At 40.6% G+C, this 18,985-nt stretch overlaps 2 protein-coding genes across 8 annotated transcripts in view; one reads left to right on the forward strand and one right to left on the reverse strand.

The window, feature by feature from the left end:
• TMCO3 (transmembrane and coiled-coil domains 3) overlaps positions 1–11,419 on the reverse strand; it is a 36,543-nt gene extending 25,124 nt beyond the window's left edge. For all 4 annotated transcript variants that reach the window (XM_068424341.1, XM_068424332.1, XM_068424346.1 and 1 more), the window contains exons 1-3: positions 11,333–11,419; positions 8,404–8,946; positions 3,615–3,794 (exon numbers count right to left, since the gene is read on the reverse strand). In XM_068424341.1, coding sequence (XP_068280442.1) covers positions 3,615–3,794; positions 8,404–8,850 — 627 coding nt within the window. In that variant the 5' untranslated portion in view covers positions 8,851–8,946; positions 11,333–11,419. The remainder of the gene's footprint in view (positions 1–3,614; positions 3,795–8,403; positions 8,947–11,332) is intronic.
• A 597-nt stretch (positions 11,420–12,016) lies between these two features.
• DCUN1D2 (defective in cullin neddylation 1 domain containing 2) overlaps positions 12,017–18,985 on the forward strand; it is a 29,180-nt gene continuing 22,211 nt past the window's right edge. The window contains exons 1-3 of one of the 4 annotated variants that reach the window (XM_068417801.1): positions 12,017–12,214; positions 15,027–15,243; positions 18,168–18,336. In XM_068417801.1, coding sequence (XP_068273902.1) covers positions 12,212–12,214; positions 15,027–15,243; positions 18,168–18,336 — 389 coding nt within the window. In that variant the 5' untranslated portion in view covers positions 12,017–12,211. Of the gene's footprint in view, positions 12,215–12,693; positions 12,768–14,846; positions 15,244–18,167; positions 18,337–18,985 lie in introns of those variants that run through there. The other 3 variants (XM_068417809.1, XM_068417817.1, XM_068417828.1) reach the window with 3 other exon arrangements.

Consider the following 18,985-nt stretch of genomic DNA (forward strand, 5'->3'; position numbering starts at 1 on the left):
TTGCTCCAGAATTTGTTGAAACTGACTAAATATACTGCAGTTTCTTCTTAGAGAAGTCTTCTGGTCTCTTTATCAAAACTTGATGTCCATAACTGAAAAGGCTATAATTTGCTTTACATTTTAAAAACAAAGGGTTTTCCAGACCTCTAAGCCAAGTTGTCCAACTAAAAAAATAGAGACAGGGTTTCAAAGCTGTAAGATTCCAATTCAGTATTTTCAACTGCACCTACTCTGAAATATTTTTTTTAAAAAGCTTTATCGCATTTCGAACACAAAAGGTCAGATTTGTAACATCCAAATGTTGTAAAATGAAATGAACAAAATCAATTAGAGATTACAAAGTGATATTTAGTTCACAAAAATCTGAAATAATGACTGTGTTCCAAGTCAAGAAAAAGTCACTGTCCTGTAAATTTGAAGGAGAGAGGATAAGAACTGTTTCTACCTAGCTCTGTCTTCAGTACCTGTAATTACAAAGTAGAAGAGACAAGGATGATTTCACTATTCACTGTATTTTAAATAATGTAGATTTTACCAATATTCAGAAACAGTTAAAGTTGATACTTCTTTTAGATTCCAGTAAAGAGAGCAGGCTGTTGTCATTCCAATGACTGACTACATAACATTCAACTTTTCTGGACTGGCGCATTTTTCTCAAACAACTCCCCAGTTTAATGAAGAAATGCATTCACATAAGCCATCTATAAAACAGGCTCCTATTTTTCTTTGCTGATTACCCAGCACATTTCCCCAAACTGCTCAGATAAATATTTCATTTTCAATATTTAATATTTAACCTGCAATTTTTATCCTTTTCTTCCACACCTTATATTTGTGTGTGTATATAATTAAATAAAAACTTCCATCGTAGGAATGACCTCTTCCCCTGTTTTTGTACATCATGTAATACCATGGGCCTCTAAAAGAATTGGAAGTCACTAAGAATCAGACAGAGGGGAAAAAAAGGAACTTGAAACTAATTATGAAGTTTGCAGAATTATTTGGAAGCATAAAATAGCTGCTTCAAAGTTTTAGCTGTTGGAGTGAGAGGCTGATGACCGTTTTCTTTTCATGCATTATGAAAGTTGTCTTTTCACCCTTTTTTGCCAAAACCTTGCCTTTTTATATATATTTTGCCTTTACTTCCCTAAGCTCCCCACTTACCAGTCTATTTTGCATTCCAGAATGAGGTGTCCATTGCCAAGTCTGAGAGACCAAACCATGTTTTCAGCTGATGGGAGAAAGCAGGAGCAGCTGCATGCCACGTACATGCAAACTGTTCTCACAGTACTGGAGCAAGAAGAAAGGCTTCCCTACAGTCAGCAAACACGAAGAACTGTTTCTAATCAGAATACACAGTAAGTGCCCAATTCTACTGTTCTTCTGTCATCTTTGCTCCTGACTCCCTCTCCCACACCCTCGTTGCTACTCCAGGGATACCAAAACAGAGCTTAGAGCTTACTGTTAAATGTTAGCTCTACAATTTAAAATTTACGCTGCCTTTCACATTGGAATTATTTCACTGTTCAGTGCAGTGTCCCCATCTTGCAGATTACTATTACTTAGCCTAAAAAACACTAATAAGCCAACATCTGTTCTAGTATCTTCTTGGAAATTTAATGTTATGACAATCGTGTTCACTAAGCAAAATTATTTTATAAAATACATCAGCAGTGAAGCATTTACTTTGAAGCTCTGGAACTCCAAATTCATATAGCGTTTGTTATATGTTCTTTTGTACTTGCAGCTTGCGTGTCTGGAACCTAACCAAACTTCTCTGACTCAAAATTAAAAATGTATCAAAGATCATATAAAAGCAATGCAATTGGATAAATATATTCCTCATCTAGCGGAGTTCACAGTCTAGGTCAGAAATAATATTAGGAAAAAAGGGAAAATGTTTATAAGATTAAGAGAATTATGAAAAACAATCTGTTTTTTTTCTGTGTAATACATATATAAATGTATTATGGTGCATTCTTACTTTCACAAAAGAAAAGGGAACTGACAAAAGGAACTTGCTAGAAGAGCAAGAGTAGATGGCACAGGTTCAGATGAGCTTTTGAATACTAATAAATTTGAGGATATAATGAGAGAAAAGTGTTATTTATTTTCAGGATTTTATTTCCTAAAACAGCAAATCCTGAAAGTGGGTTGTACTACATAACAGAATACAGTGTGTCAATATTCTTGTCTTGCATTAAATGGGTTAGCTCAGATTCTTTTTTTTTTTTTTTTTTCATTTTTACCTACTACACTTCTCTATTTGATTATATTTTAATAGAAGCTTTTGTATCTTTATCAGAATACTGATGATTCTATTAGAACTTCTTTGTTATAATGTTCCAGTGTTCTGGCTCAAGAGAAAACATGCTGGGTGTTTCTTGCAAAGATGGACATGTAAATAGTCCTCCAGGTTGCATTTCATTATTCCTTTTCTTTCATCAATAGAGACACAAGCAGAAAACCAGAGGGAGACTCTGGAGAAAAAGGATGCGTTGGCATTTTCCCAATTAATAGGTGTAGAAGAAACCTCATTCCTGGTCTCTTTAAAACGTGCCGTTATACCCCAGTGGAGCAGAAGAGGGCACTCCAGCTAGCTCGTCCCTTCCCCGCTGTTGGTCCTGCTGGGTAGGATTCCCACTAGGTACAATTGCTGAGATCTGGTGTGTACACAACAAAAAAAAGCTGCTTTCACTTTCTCTCAGTAGAGTACAACTACAAAAAAAATGGCCTGGCTCTCTACTACAGAGCAACTGTTTTTCCTCCACAGCAGAATTCATGAGCTACTCTCGCCTTGGAAGTCAACCTGCAAATCAACGAAAACCTTTGAAGAGCAAAAGCCAAATAAAATTGCAAGCCATGTTTATGCAAAACAGGACCAATTTAGAGAGTCAGCCTCCAAGGGCGGCACAACGGGACACTAGAATAAACTGACGTACTCCCAGCTCCAAATACACACAGCCCTGCCTGAGGGATGCTGTCTATCATGCAACATAGAAACAACGAACAATGCAAATAGGCCAAGGTAGGAAAAGCAAAGGAAGTCAGAAGTGGAAGAAAGCAACACCACAAACACATTTCAAGTCCTTACCTTGAACAATATATCTTTTCCCAGACTGTGAAAACTAACTGCAAGGATTCTTGTTTTCCCGTAACTTTCTCAACAAAATGAAAGAGAAAAAAGTGGAGACTACGCTGAACATGGTAAATGCATATCCTGCAAAGTCTAAATATCACAGTCCCCACCACCACCACCGAGATGTCATGACTCTTGTGGGCTGTATCAGCAAGATGGACTACACTTGCCACTGTCAAAGTAGCAGCTGCAGGGAGGACTTTCAAATCAAAACCACAGAAATCACCAGCAAAAAAAAGTAATTATTCTTGTTTGCGCCCTCCTAGGAAGCAATCATTCTACCAATAAATAATTTCTGCTGTTGAAAGGGTAGCGAAAACAAATGTAGAGCCAAAAGTTTTGCCTTGTTTTTTTTTAAATAGTCACTAAAATCCTAACAATTATTTAACACAAAAGAAACACCCCTACAGTGCAAATATCAACTAAAAAAATAAATGCACACCAATGAAAAGACTGAGTCTAAAACATCACTTACAGATTTGTTGTCATCAAAGGCATGCTCTTCTATTTCCTCTTCCAATCTATCAGCTGCCTTCCTGACATCTTCCAGAATTTCATCAAGCATTGACAGGCTTTTGTTTTGATGCTGCATGTTCTTAAGGGCTTCAACCTGATGTTTTTCTGCTGCTAGTAATTCGACATATTCCATTTCTTCCTGTTGAATTTTACAACACACAGATAAAGTGCTGGCCAGGCCTTTGAGCAGGAAAATATTTGACATAAATGCACGCTTCTTTTGACACAAAACCTCTTATGAGTGAAATTGCAAAACCGTTACAGACTTTATAATGGTATTTGAAGATTGCTTTCCCTTGTGCCAATTTTCGCTGGGGTAAGCAGGCAAGAAAAACAACAAAACAAGCAAACAAACAAAATATCCACCAATTGCCTTTTCTAATCCATTAAACAGTAGAGCTGCCCCAAGTCAGGATCAAGAAAAGCCAAGAAAGGAATTACTTTGAGGAACTCTAGAAAACATTTCAGAGCCAAGTAAAGTTTAGAGCTCAGTGCTTTAAGCAGGGAAGCATAATAAACTTGAAAGCATAGCTTTACTAGCTACAGCAAACAAACTGGAAGAAAAACACAATTAATCTCAATTTTATAAGTCATTTTATAAACATGGGAAGAGATCTGTTTATGGTTTTCAAAAGTTACAATAACTGTGGAAACAGCTACAAAAAAATAAAAGCAGTTGGGAGAGAGTACAGATGAGCAGTGAAGCACTCTAGCTGACGTTCCTGTTTATGTTTCCTGAGAAGCATTTTTCCTATCAGAATACTTGACTTTGTCCATCCTTTCAGTTTGGGCCTCTTATGAATTTGCACTAATGACTTCTGAAATCCATTTCTAGACTTCAGAAGTAAGACAAGAGAAAGATGTGGTTTGATATGGTATAAAAATATTTCAGTAGCTTCCCTGATAAAGTTATGATGTTTCAGGTTCAAAGAGAACCAAAGAAGTTTTATTTACCAATCAAGACTGGACTTAACACTGTGCCTTCTACATGGTTACCAAGACAATAACCAAACATAATACTTTGTGTATTGACAGAGTATAATTTGAGTTTTTTGAGGAAAAAAGATGCTGCACTTTACATGCCTACATTCTTTAAAGATACACTGGTTGAGAGAGAGAACAACTATGAATGAGGAAACATAAGCAATGGCAGGCTTCTTCCTTTCAGTTAGATTCAGGATGCTCAGAATATTAAGATGAGAGAGACCCTACATCTGTTCTTTAACAGAGACAATATTATCACAAAGGGAAAAAACAGACTAGGCAAAAAATACAAGTAATCTCTCAGTCAGACTGAATTCTCAGAAAACACAAGTTTCCAGCTCCATTTTAGATGCCCTGCCATACCCAGGTCAAAATCGGATAGAAGAACATAGGTCTCCCTTAGCTTGTACGTTTTATCTGCCCACCACACAGAGATAACCTTAGACAACCTGGGCATCTAAAATGGCCCTAAACTCCCATGTTTAAATAACTGGAGTGTCCCCTCCTCCACACACGTTTGCAGATGGACTTTTTTCCCCTTGAAACCTGCAAGAACATGTATATAATTTCATCAATTCCCTGATGCCAAGACAAGAGTATGTTCAGTACAGCCTGTAACTGCAGCTTAACCCTTCTAAAAATCCTGACAGTCAGAATACTCCTGGTTGTGATGAAATGACACAATTGCTGGCTCTTGCCTGCTGGTGTTTAGAATTATCATAGTTACACTGCCATGATGAAAATCACCCAGTTCCCAAAATAACAGGAGTTTGGAAAAATGTAACTATTAATATGTTTGGCCCAATGTCAACTGCTTTAGTTCTTATGCAACACATAAGCAACAGACAGAGTCACTTTCATACAGCCTCAAGGAAAAACATTTCCTATCTGTTGTTCTCTGCTAGCAGACATTGCTTGAAAGATGTACGAAACAGCCCCTGTACCAGCTGCAGATTCTTTCCTCAGTCAGCAACAACTTAGAACAGGAGATGGAATTGATAAGGGTTACATTCTTTCCCCTCCAAAATGGAACAGGTTTTGGGTGGAGGGAGCTGATCAGTCCTTTCTGTTGGCTGAGACAAACTGGCTGAACAGTTAGCTGTAAACTTCAGCAAATAAATAAGGCTCTAATTTGCAAGAAGTTAACTTTCTCTGAATATCAAGGTAGAAGAGCTTTGAAAAATCTGAGTTCAACTGTAAATTCCTTTAATTAATGAAGACAAAGGTTTTTGTAGCCTATTGAAGTGGCATCTCCATTTTCACCTACAGACCAGTGTCACAGCGGCAGAGTGGGACAATCACAGAGAATGGTGTCCACGAAAAGCATAAGCAGCCTGCTACATGTCAAGCAGAAGTGCATCACAGTACACACACTGTTCTGCAACTCATGCTGGGATTGGAGACATCTGATCACAAGGTACATACCAAACAATCTTTTAAGCAAGGTGATGCAGATACGGATTGTGCACTAAACAGGAGACTGGAACACCGAGAAACAAATGAGCAAAATGAAGTGAGATTAAGCAAGACTTTGGGGCGATACTGGTTAAGAACGCAGTGTTGCTGTTGCTCTCTTCTGTTTAATTAGGGATGAAAAAAGGACATTTAGAAGAGACACATCTTTGCACTACTTGTGAGTTATTTTTTCCATCAATGTCTGAGTAGTAGGCACAGGAGAAATTAGAAGCTGATAAAAAGCAGGCAAGATTTTTTGCTTTTTCCTGAACATCTACACAGCTGCTGCCTTCCTTGCTCCAGGCAGGAACCAATCTTCAGCACTTTTTCCTTCTCCCCCCCATCATCAATGATTCCGCTATACCTTTTCCCAGCAGCAGAAACAGCAAGAAATGCATCAGACATGGATATCCCAACACCGAAGACTTTCAAATACTTCAACTCAACAGAAATAAAATGAAGAGTCCTGCACCCTCTACAGTCATTTGTATTTTCCATTCAATCACTGTTTAAAAAAATGGAAAGGAGGTCTTATGAGTACACCAACAAAGTAATCATCACAGTAAAATGAAACTGGAACAAAATTTGACCTAATGCATGTCTTCTGAAGTAAGAAAAAGTCAAAAAAAATGTATCCCATGTAATTTTCATCTTTTTGCCATGCATTTCCCCACTATCCTTTGTTTCACTTTATATAACAATTGGAAGGTTAGAACAACAAATATTCTGTTCAAATAATCATGTGCATGACATAAGAAGGAAGGGTGTAAAAGACTGCTCGTTCAAGTAAATACTTTGATATGATAATACAAAAAAAGCCTACACAATCCACCTCCGCAGAAGTAAAGTTTTGACAAGACACAAATCTAAAACACATCGTTATACACACAGGCCTCCTTTTATGAGAAAAATGAAGAAGCGCCATTCTCAGGTTCAAGGGTAGATTACCTCAGTATTTTACAGTAACGTTGCCAAGAATTAGGTAAATGGGAAAGAAGATTCTGGACAGCTTCACTGCTGCTATTTTAAGAGCCTCGTGGAAAAAAAACAGTCGGAAAATCAAGCAATTTTCATGACAATTGCTACCATTTCTATGCAGCAGAGGCTGGCACTACCATTAAGCACCAATATCAAAGTCATACTGAGCACTTCATTGGAACACACCTAGATCCAAGCTACTCCCTATCCGAATTTGTCATAATTCAGTCTTTGTTTTCACTCCACAGACCACTCCAGTCTCGCAAATCTGCATCCTAACTCTACTTCCACCAGCCTTTCCTGCCACAGTTCACTGCACACCTTTCTTGCACACAATCTCTTGCCATTTTCACCTGTTAAGATCTGCACATCTCTCACACAAATGCCATTTAGAGATTCTCCCAGCTCAGATGCGATATCCCAGTTACATTTTTTTTCCTTCTCTTGCTCCCTTGCACAAGGGCAGCCTCTTATTTTAGAAGTCAGAAAACAAAGAAAATTCTTAATTTATTCCTCCAGTGGTTGAGCGGTAGAAGAAAAGAGCAATTTAAATACCAAATCAATTAAACGACATTTTCTCTCAATGGGAGACTTTCAGTACACAGTCTGAGCACTACCAAGTCCAGCAGACAGTGGCAGATTGTGCACGCCCTAAGAGGTCTGCACTGACGTGGGAACTCAAACTTTCCATGAAGTACTTGTGCTCAGCTGTTACTCATCTGTGCTTCTCTTGGTAAAGTTATCTCAGCCCACCCTTTCTTGGAAGTACTGTTTTTCAAACCTACACTTCTTAGGCTAGGAGTGCTACGCTGAGATTAAAAATCTAGTCATCTCATGTTTTGCATGTCCATTTTACCCACATCTATATGAATAAGGAAATAAGAGGCAAGAAGTCATTCTGTTTAAATTGTAGATTTTGGTTGCGCAATTCTCATTTGAAGTGGAAAAAACAGTATTTTGCCAATTTATGGCATTATTTCCACTCTGATAATCCCACTGGTTTATCTAGTACAACTGTGCTACGTGCACTGACTCACTGCTTGTATTCCTCTCCCTTTAACATAATATTTGCCACAGGTCTTATGATTATGCTTAGCTTTGTTTTGAAATAAGAACTACTGACTGCTGGTAAGTTTTAAGCTCTACACCAGAATTACTTCTAATTTTACTAATGAGAACAAATACTTCATTCAAAATCCATTTTAAACAGTAAAACATTGCAAGTTTCATGTAGATCCACTTTTTTATTAAAAGATTGAAACCGTGCCATAATAAAATTAAAATCACAACTAAAATATTAATACTCTAGTAATAAACATGGGGGAACTAACCTTAATTGCAGCTTCTCTCAAGGCTTCCAGTCTCTGTCTACTGCTTTCTTTCATATTTACAACATCTTTGTAATCACCCTGTAGAGCTCTCTGGAGGCCATGGATTGCTTGAAAGACTGAGTTTTCACTTTCATTTAGCTCCTTTTGGAAAATTTCAAACGTATGCACCTGAAAAAGCTTCTCTTCATCTGACAGTCCTGCATCCTTCTCAACTGCTCTTATAGCATTTTTTAGTTTGTTGAGAACAACATTCTTTTGGCGAAGAAGACCAGATAGTTTTCTGCAGCTCTCCAACACCCACTGCTTTCTCTGAGTGATAACAGCTCCTTTCCCACGGTGCAGCTTTATTGCATGCTTTACTACATCTTCATGTTCTGCAGGATTTGCTAACTGGCCACAAGGCAGTGAAACCAACGTCCATAGGGAAATAAATCCAGTCGCCTTCATTCTTCACTTTTTATTGCTGTTGGGAGAAGCTGATAATCCACAACTGCTCAAAGCTTTCTGCTACATGCTTTCTGCATCTCCAGTACGCATACCATGCTGCAAGATAACCAATCAGTTATCAAATGTTATAATGCCGGACCATTAGGTCAAACAAATGTAGAAAACAAACCTAAGACTGCATCCTACACTATGATCTTTAACAGAATGTATACGGCCTCCTTCAGTCAACAGTTATCAAAACCAAGAAACAGCCCAAGGTTATTGATAGATTTTTGTTTTCACCTTGACTATTTTCTAGAGATCATATTGTTTTTAAAACGCTGAAGGGAAAGCTTAGTCATATCACGTGGTTGTCATCTGTGCTGCTGCTTAGATGAGAGAAAAGCCATTAAAAATATTAAGCCACGATGCCATAGGCTGTACTTCAACCTAGCACCAGAACTCGTTCTTATCTATCAGTAAACTTCTTGTATTTTTTCAAACCTCTCTTAAAAAATTGTATCATAATTATGTTATTTATACAGCCTCAGAAGCATTAACACACTGAATGATACAAAACATAATGAAAAAAGCTTAACTGAAACAGATTACATTATAAATCATAGTTGTGAATGAAACATTTCTACAGTAAAGAAATAGCAGCAAAACTTCCTGGACTTCTGAGCGCTACTAATTTGGATCAAAGACCTTCATCTGAAAGGCTGCATGGTCTCGAGGCATTTTACTTCAAAGCTAAATATTGATCCTCATGATTTTAAAATAAAGTTATAAGAGTACTAAAAGGAAAATCAATTCATTCATAAGTTCATTTCCCAGAAGCTACTTGAAGATCTATATTTAAGCTGCTATATTTGCTTTTAACACCAAGCAGGATAAAATTTCAAAAGAACCGATTTCCTTCCCCTAGGTCCTACAGGAAAATACTGACATTATTGTAAAATAACAAAGTTACATTTTCTTTAAAAAAGAAAAAAATAACACACAGAGAAACCCATAAAAAACCCCTCAGACCACAAAGCTATACATAACAATGTATAAATGGATGCACAAAACATACATTCATCACTGAAGCACGGCATTCTAAAATGCACAACACACAACTACATTTGAGTAGATCATCAATAGAGCAGGTATTTGCCTAAAACTTTAGCCGGAATCTTGATCTCTGAGCCAACAGCCTTAAACAGGAACCAATATATGGACATAGTCATGTGGAAGCAGTCTGCCTAAGAGAGAATCTTCTTTTCCCGTCATGCAGTAGCAGTCACAGTCACAAGTATCCAAGCCAGACATCATCAATATATAGAACGGGAAGGGAAGATGGCAGGCACAGCCATGCACTACCTTGGTTTATAAGATGCCCTCCCATCTCTGTTTCAGACAGAACTGAACTGAGGTGGGTTGGTTTATTTCTTTTCAATGCATGAAATACAAGCCAAAGTATTCAGCTATCCATAGCTGACTACGGGCTAGGGGTTAACAACATGAACAGCTAAAACATTTACAGATAAGAACTGAAAGTGTAATTAAAGTGGCAAAAGCATGTCTACACCACTCTAATTTCAATAAAATAATAAAGTAGAAATATTTCAGAATTTTGATAAAGTTATAGGGTTTACTATTTTTAAGAGATCGGGAAAAAATAACAATCCTCACCACCTGGCAAAATTCTAGAGTGATATTTAAGGAAATATTTCTTCATGTATACAAAGTAATACTCTTCCTGTTTAACACGTTTGCGGGGAGATTTCACTGAATATATTACAACCTATTCCTGCAAGAAAGAGGGAGAAGAAAACACCAAGTGTATATTCACGCTTCTGTTCACCAGGGAGGTGAGTAAAACACTCTGCTGCACATCCTACGTGGTATGTCAAACCACGTAACCAAATTCTGAGCAGAAATTTATACTAGTAAGTTTGCCCATTGTTGCACTTAGTAAACTTACCACCGTGGTTCAGACACGGTGCAGTTTTGTTTCAGTAACAGTGTTTTTTACCTGGCTAACAAAAGCTATTTAGAAAAGTATCACCTGGGGCAGTGCTCTTAAGGCAATAATCACCTCACATATAAGAATATACGATGTGTTCAGAGTGCACATAAAGAGAAAAGAAGAAAAAAAAAAAAAGACACTCCTCTCCGTGCAGCAGAAATTATCAAATTAGAGGGAACTCCTGTCGTTTGGAGTCCTTTTTCAGCACTGTTTGTTTTCTGATGGATTGCTGCTCATCTTCCCGATTTTTACTTCCCGAACACGGTACCGTAGCACCGGATTTCATCAAGCCGGTATCAGACCCTGCCTCCCACGCAGGCCCTGATCCTCTCTTCCAAAACGCTTGCGGGTCCTTCCGCACCTGCCCGTTTGCTGCCACCCACCGCTTTGCTCAACCCAAGCTCCTTCTCAGGACCCGCACGGCAGCCGAGGCGGCGCCGCCGGCCGCTGCCGCACTCCCCGGGCGCCTCCGCCCCGACACGCACCCACCTGAGAGCGATGGCCGCGCCGGAGGGCAGCTCCCTGCGCCGCCTCCCCTCTCCGCGGGCCCGCTGCTGGGCGGCGCCTGCCGGTACCTCTCCCTGGGCAAGGCCGGGAGGGAAGAAGGGAGGGAGCACAGAAAGATCAGGAGAGCACGGGTGCGACCTGCCCCTTTCCCGCCCCCTCATGGCGGCGGAGGAAGGGAGGGAGGGAGACGGCCGCCCGGCCGGCCCCACGGCACTCGGACCAAACCCGCCGCTCCCTCCTCGCAGCCCCGACCCACCCCACCAGCAACCGCCCAGCGCCCACCTCAGAGGGGAGACTGCGACAGCGGCCGGACCCGGGCGCTGCATCCTCCCTCCGCCCCGCTCACCCGCGGCTGGGAGGGAGGGAGGGAGGCCAGCAGCGGCCAGGGGAGCGCGGGAAGGAAGGGATCGCAACGCGGCGAGCGCGGAGGTCAGGGGGCGGCGGCCGCCGACGGAAGGCTCCGGGGAGCTCCGTCCTTGCCGACGGCCTCTGCCTCCCCCTCACCGTGCACCGGTCACTAAGCTCCGGTGCGGCGCCTTTAAGCGCAGAGTCAGGCGGGACCTGTAGTCCGAGCGCCTCCGCGCGGCGCGTCATGGGAAGCGTAACAGTGGATTCCACCCCCGCCCCACAGACTCACCCCCCCCCCCGCCATCCCGGCCGCTCCCTGGCGCGCCCCACTCCCCGCCAGCGGCGGTGCAGGGAAGCCCGCGGGCTCCGCCGGCCCGCGCCTCGGCCCCGCGCTCCGCCTTTGCGCCTGGTCCCTCACCGGGCGGCCGGCGATAGGCCGTGGGTGCGGGCCGGTGCGCGCCTGCGCGGGAGGCGGCGCCGGGCGGTGAAGTTGGTCCAGGCGCCGGTGATAAAATGGTAGGTTGTGGGAGCGTGGGGGAGGGAGGCAGGCGGAGAAACTGGAGAGGGGGGAGCCCCAAACAACCCCCAACCACCCGGGCCGGCGAGCTGAGCGTCCCCCAACACACTCCGCGCTTTCCCGCTGCTCCCCTCCCTCAGCGCCGGCTCCCGCTCCCCTGCCCCGGGGAGGACAGCGCCAGGCGGGAGGGCCTGTACGGGCCAGGGGCGAGGAGGGACGAGCGGCGCAAGGGGGGGGACACACACACTATGCGGAGTCGCCCTCCCGCCTCCGCCGGGAGCGGGGAAGGTCACCGGGGGCGGGGGGGGACGGGAAGGGAGGGGCGGGCGGCGCCGCGGGTATTTCGAGCACTGTCCCGGCAGCCGGCGCGGCGCGTACCTTTCCCTTTTTTGGGCTTGGGGCTGGCGGGGCAGGTTGCCGGAGCCCCGTGTCCCTGGCTCCCGCTGCCCCGCCTTCCGGCACCGGGCGGCTCCCTCCCGCCGGCTTTCCCCCTCTCCTCCCCGCCCCGGGACGCGGCAGGTGCAGCGGCGGCAGCCGGAGGCGGTGGGAAAGGTGCGGTGCGAATTGGCTCCCCGGGGCGGGGGCCGAGGGGAGGGTGCGCAGGGGAGCGAGGAGGCGGCGGGGGGCAGCCGGAGCGGTGCGGGAAGGGTTCGCACGGCGCCTCCGCCGCGGCCTGCGGCTTCTTTCTCCGCTTGTCCTCGGGGCTGGCGGTCGGATGTCATTACCGTTTTGAGAGGGCTCCTGAAACGGGACTTAGTCGTGTCTTGGAGTGAAGTACGCCTCCTTGTTTGGGTTCCGTTACAGGATCACAGGATGGCTGGGGTGGGAGGGGAACTCTGGAGATCATCTAGTCCAACCCCCTGCCAAAGCAGGTTCCCCTAGAGCATGTTGCGCAGGGTCGTGTCCAGGCGGGTCTTGAATATCTCCAGAGAAGGAGACTTCACAACCCCCCTGGGCAGCCTGTTCCAGTGCTCTGCCACCCTCAAAGTAAAGAAGTTTTTTCCCATATTGAGATGGAACTTCCCGTGTTTCAGTTAGCATGAAGTCATGCTAGAAACAGGACTTCCAGACCTTCCCGCCTGTCCTGTAGAGAGTGTGTAGGCACCCCTGCCTGCTACGCAGGGCGTTAAACACAAATGAACAGTATATGTGGCAGAGTAGTAGACTGGATAGTCGAATCTGTTTCTTATCTGATTTCTTGAAATAACTCAGTGTTTCATTTTGAAGCTAGAAAATATCCCTAAATGCCTGGCGTAAGTAGACTTATAAGAGGACATGGGTTTTACTTTGGAATTGTTGTCGGAGACCTCTGTTTTGAAGTGATCATCACTTGGTTGCTGAAAAGAAATTCATGTAACTGAGGAAGATCTTAGTGCAGAGAAACTCTCATAGTTAGGCCGTAATGAAATCTGGGAGGGGGAGTATGCAGAGCTTGCAAAGGGTTATTTAGTGTTTTCTTAACAGAATACATTGTAGTTATTTTTGTAGCTCTTTTCCCACTTTACATGTTTCTTCTTGTATAAAATGAAACTTTACATGTTTCTTTTTATATAAAATCGAAAAATCTTGCAGGAAAGACCAAAGTCCTTATCTTGTTTACATGATGTGTTACTTGTCTCCGGACCATCTGCAGTCAAGATGTCACCATCCATATGTGTACAAGAGATAACAAGTAAACTGAAAGATGGTCCTATGTTTACTGCTTTCTGCATCAGCATTCAGCTTTTCCCCCTGATACTTAAGAGACCAGTAGATTTTCTATTATACCTGATGATTTAAGCAGTAGAGAGGAACTTAGACAAATTTCTCAGCTTAATTGTTGGCCCAGAATATGTGTTAAGTGTGGTTTAACAAAATTAGAAAGTACCAGAATATAATAAAAAACAGAGTTTGATTTAAGCTGTCTCCTTCTTCTTCCAACTTCATGTAAAGAATAAAGTTGAGCTATGTTAATAGAAATTTACTCCCTATAAAATCCCTGTTCCCACCTCTTGGGTTTTCCAGAAGTTTAGGGATGTTGAATAGATAAGGTTGCTGCAATTAGCTGCCATTAAGAGAAACATCTTACTGGTTCCTGTGTACCGCTATAATAGGCAGGTTTGTTGTTTAACATATTAATAGTATAAGCATCTTTTTCAGAGTTAAAGTTTTAGATCACATTTACAGCAACTTCATAGCCTCATTGTAACATTCAGCAAATCCCTGACATGTCTGCTTTATCTCTTTTCTTTTTGTCTTATGTCTTCTCTTGGCGATGGTTTCTAACATAAAAATGTGAGAAAAGCTTCTGCCTTTTTCAGCTGATCACTTAAAATGATTAAACTTTGCACTGTTCATTGTTGATAGGAAAGTATTAGGAAAACTGTTGAGCAGTTTTTCTCCATGTATGAAGGACTTATACAGAATCTGAGAATTTATAAGTGGTGTCTTTGTAATTTCTTGTTTGTATAACCACTAGGCATATTTTCAGAAGATAACCATATTGTTATATGATGAAACTTGTGTTTACTGCTGTTACAGAACTGAAAAACTTGTGCCTATGTGAGCAATAAAGCAGAAATACAAATTTGTTACTGCCAGAATATATGCTGCTAAAAATGTATATATAGATGCTGTCATTTCAATTTTCAGAAGAAAATGCTGTCTTTTTGACTGCAGAAGAACAAGGCTTTGTCTTCCTGTAATTCTGAAGTGAAAGTTGTCATCAGCAAGAAAACTAGAACCGTTTAAAGATAGGCGTTAGTAGTAGAATGCTGAAACAAACTTCTGGATTAGCTTCATTGGCTTTCCTGCTTCTTTTGCATCCCAAAGCATAAGCTTAAATCGTCTCAGAAGGACAAGGTCCGCCAGTTTATGGCATTTACCCAGGCTGGTGAAAGGACTGCTATATACTGCTTAACGCAGAATGAATGGAAACTAGAAGTGGCAACAGACAACTACTTCCAGAACCCAGACTTGTACTACAAAGAATCCATGAAAAATTCAGTAGACAGGAAGAAATTAGAACAATTGTATAACCGATACAAAGGTAAGGCTTGTTTTTTTGTTGTGGGTTTTGGTTTTTTCCTAATTATTTTGTTTGGGTGGTATTTCTGCTTTTCCCTCTGCCATTCTTGAGGACTTTTAAGGAAAGATTGCTAGCTTTTGCTTCTTACCCTGTGTTTGCAGTAGCAAGATAAGACTGAAAACGGTTTTAAATGCTCTTTGTGTTCAGTACACAACTTCTGTAGATATTCCTGTAGAGTTCAAAGTAAATTCACAATAGGAAATTAAACCTATCATGAGGAAATAGTGTCAGTTACATGTGATGGAAAGGAGACGAACGCTTATTATGCAACTCGTTTTATGTATTGCCAGTGGCTGCTATTAAATATATGTACAGTGCACTTTGTGTGGCAAAATAATACGTATGATTATTATACTAATATTTGGGGGAGTTAATTTTGTTCAAAGATTGTATTTCTATATATAAAAATTAAAAGTGTTTCAGATGACATTACAGCCAGGAGTATGAAAAACAGTCAAATAAGAAAACTCAAAAACTAGTCATGGAAACTCCATCCTTAATTTATTCTTTGTGCTGACGTATTACAGCAAAAATGATGTGTCTGTCCAGAGAGGCTTAGAGAGGAAAACCACAGGGAAGTGGATTAAAGGCAGAGTTGTTTCTTTTCCATTTATTTTTATTTTACAGCATTGTTAAAAAGAGCAGAAGAAATAAAAGGAAAAAGATAGTCATGTAAATATAAGAATGTACGTGATCCCAGGTAACAGGGCTTTCTGAAATGTGGCCATCTGACGTGAATGTGTGCATTGTTTGTTAGAGCAGAGCGGGCTGGAACCATTACCAACCCCTGCTGAGATCTGTACATCTCGTGTTTTAAAAAATGAACTCTTAACAATTACTCAATTATGATTTTATGTACTTTTCTAATTGCAGTGTATGGCATGCTTTGTATACATTTTATCCTGTTCTTATGATATTGTTTCCACCTTTTTTTGTTACCCTTTACATAATGTGTTTTATTTTAAGTATAGACATTCTTCAATATTTCATTATTATGTGGTAATGAATTGTGTAGAGACAAAGATCAGCAACACTATAGCATTTCCTTTGGGGGGAAAAAAAATCTTAACTAGAGAGTCACTTTTTTGATTTGTTATATATATATAAAAATGTATGTATAACATATATATACATATCTAAATCTTCTGCTTGCTCCTTGCATGTCAGTCTTAGAGATTGCTGGGTCAAAAATATATGCAAATTCGTAAATGCTATTAAGAATATCTAAAATGAAAAAAACCCACAAATGTTATTTATTATTCATAATTTTCTAGCAATGGCAAACTTCACCACTTGGCTTTTGTGAAAGAAAGTCTAGTCAGTTTTATGTTCGTGTTTTGGTTAGCAGCACACTTTTGCACTTCTAGCACTTGAAGTTATAAACTTGAAAAAAACCTTCACAAGATTTGAGAGAAAACAATAAAAGGTTTGGTTAAGCACCTTTTCTTTTTTCATGTGTAGCTTAAACCTGAGTCATTGGCCTCGCAACAACACAGAATTCCTTTGTCCTACAGGGCCTATAGAATGCTACATACGTTGTGCTATGTTTGAAATCTGAGATGAGAGGTCTTTCATTTTCTGTGCTGTCTTTGTGTTAGTTTTCTTACCTGTTTATCCAGCAACTCAATCAAAACAACAGTTTCATTTTTGTTCCTCATTACCTGGATGTCGTGAAACATGATAAGGATGAAACAGTCCTTGTTGAAATCCATCAGAATTTTTCCACTGATTTCAACACTAGTGCACTTTTTGCCTTTGGTTCTTCAATTATTCCCCAAATACACAAGAAATGCATTTTACATGTCTTAGAACTAGATCCAGCATATAAGTAGAATAGATATGTTTACTTGTTACTCCTGCTCAAAGATCCCTGAATTATACCATAGGTGTAATTTTATTGAATAGATATAAGTATTTGTTTGCTAAATTAACTTCCTCTTTGCATTTTTAGCATTTCTTCCACTGTGTTGGCTGGAAAAGCAGAAGAGATCTTAGCTTAATTTGCCCCCCCAAAAAAAGTTTTCTTTAGACTTGATTTTTTAGAATTTTTTAATTAACTCATTGGATAAGGACTTTAAAATTAGCATGATTGAAAATCTTACTGGTTTAAGGAGTTAATCTTAAATTTACTTGAGGGGTACTTCTCTACATAGCCCAACTTACAATACTGAAATGTCTTCCTATCAAAAGCTGGGAAAGACAGTTTTGTAGTTTGTAAACTGTCAAACTTTGAAAACTAAAGGTGTTTTGTTGTTGTTGTTTGGGTTTTTTTTCCCCCCTCCAATTATTTAATTTTACATACTCTTATGCTAAGCCATTGTTTGAGCAATATTTTGGTGATATCCTTGACTTGTAATTAAAAACCAAAAATGTTTGAGCCAATTGTGGTCTTTAAACAGTTATAGTGGATTATCATATATCCCTATCAGGAAAAAATCTGTGGTCTCACTTGGTAGGTGTGGTTTTGTTGGGTTGTTTGTGTTTTTCTTTTAAAGTTTAATACATGCTAACCAATAAATATATTGTACGTTTTGATGTGTTTATCAGCCTTATTGTTTTTAGATGTAGTCAGGCATCTCCTCAGTTAATTCAGATCTTTCATAGAGCGTTGTGGAGAGAAGACAAAACTATTTCATTGACGTTAGCTGATGAATTTAGGAAAAAGTTGCAAACTGATTTCTAGGGAAGTTTGCAGAATACTAATCTGTTTACAGGTAATCTCCAAGGTACTTCTAAAATTAACTAGATTTCAAGTGAAGACATTTGTGAAGCTTATGAAATAACAAAGACCTGTGTTATGCATCATATCAAAGCTGTGCAGATGATTATTTGTAAATATTTTTTGTAAATAATTACAATTCTCCTCTCTGTATTTTGAACTGCAGACCCACAAGATGAAAATAAAATTGGCATTGATGGGGTTCAACAGTTCTGTGATGATTTAAGCCTGGACCCAGCCAGTATCAGTGTTCTGGTTGTAGCATGGAAGTTCAGAGCAGCTACTCAATGTGAATTCAGTAAAAAGGAATTTGTTGATGGCATGACAGAGTTGGGGTAAGTATCCATCTCTGTGTAGTTCAAAACATAAGGCCTGAGCCTGGTTTATGTTTAAAACATTTTTAATTGAATTAAGTGTGAAGCTTCAAGAAGCTGGTAAGGCTGGTGCCAAGCTTAACAGGTGCTAAATGCCTGTAGTGTCCTGTCTTCCTTAAATTGGTACTTTACTGCAAAGCCTTAACAATGACCATAGTAAGGGTGAAGCAGAATGATGCCTACCTGTGCAACAAGGAAAAGAGACAGATATGCTGATCTCTTCATGTAATGTGTACAAACATATGGACGGTTGTGTTACGGTTTTGAGTTGGACCATGTGCTGTTAGAAGCTGGAAGTCACTGGAGATGTATGAAGAAAAAAAAAAAGTTCAGTCAGTGTTGAAGCAGAAAAGAAACAGGAAAGCAGAGAAGAACCTCCAGTTCTTTCCCTTGACTTTGTCACCACCAAATGCAATTTTTTTCTTTTTACCAGTTTTACAAACCATAGTTTTTATGCCCTGTGTACTAGATACTTTATTTGTACAGAATATCTATAAGAAATTGAAATAAAAATGAAAGTATTGGTACTAGAAAAGGTTGTTTAGTCTGACTGTGATGTAACTGATACAAATTTTTTTCCTTCCTGCATTATGGAGCTGTTCTGGATAAT

Source organism: Nyctibius grandis, chromosome 2 (assembly GCF_013368605.1).
Source record: "Nyctibius grandis isolate bNycGra1 chromosome 2, bNycGra1.pri, whole genome shotgun sequence".
Lineage (NCBI taxonomy): Eukaryota > Metazoa > Chordata > Aves > Nyctibiiformes > Nyctibiidae > Nyctibius > Nyctibius grandis.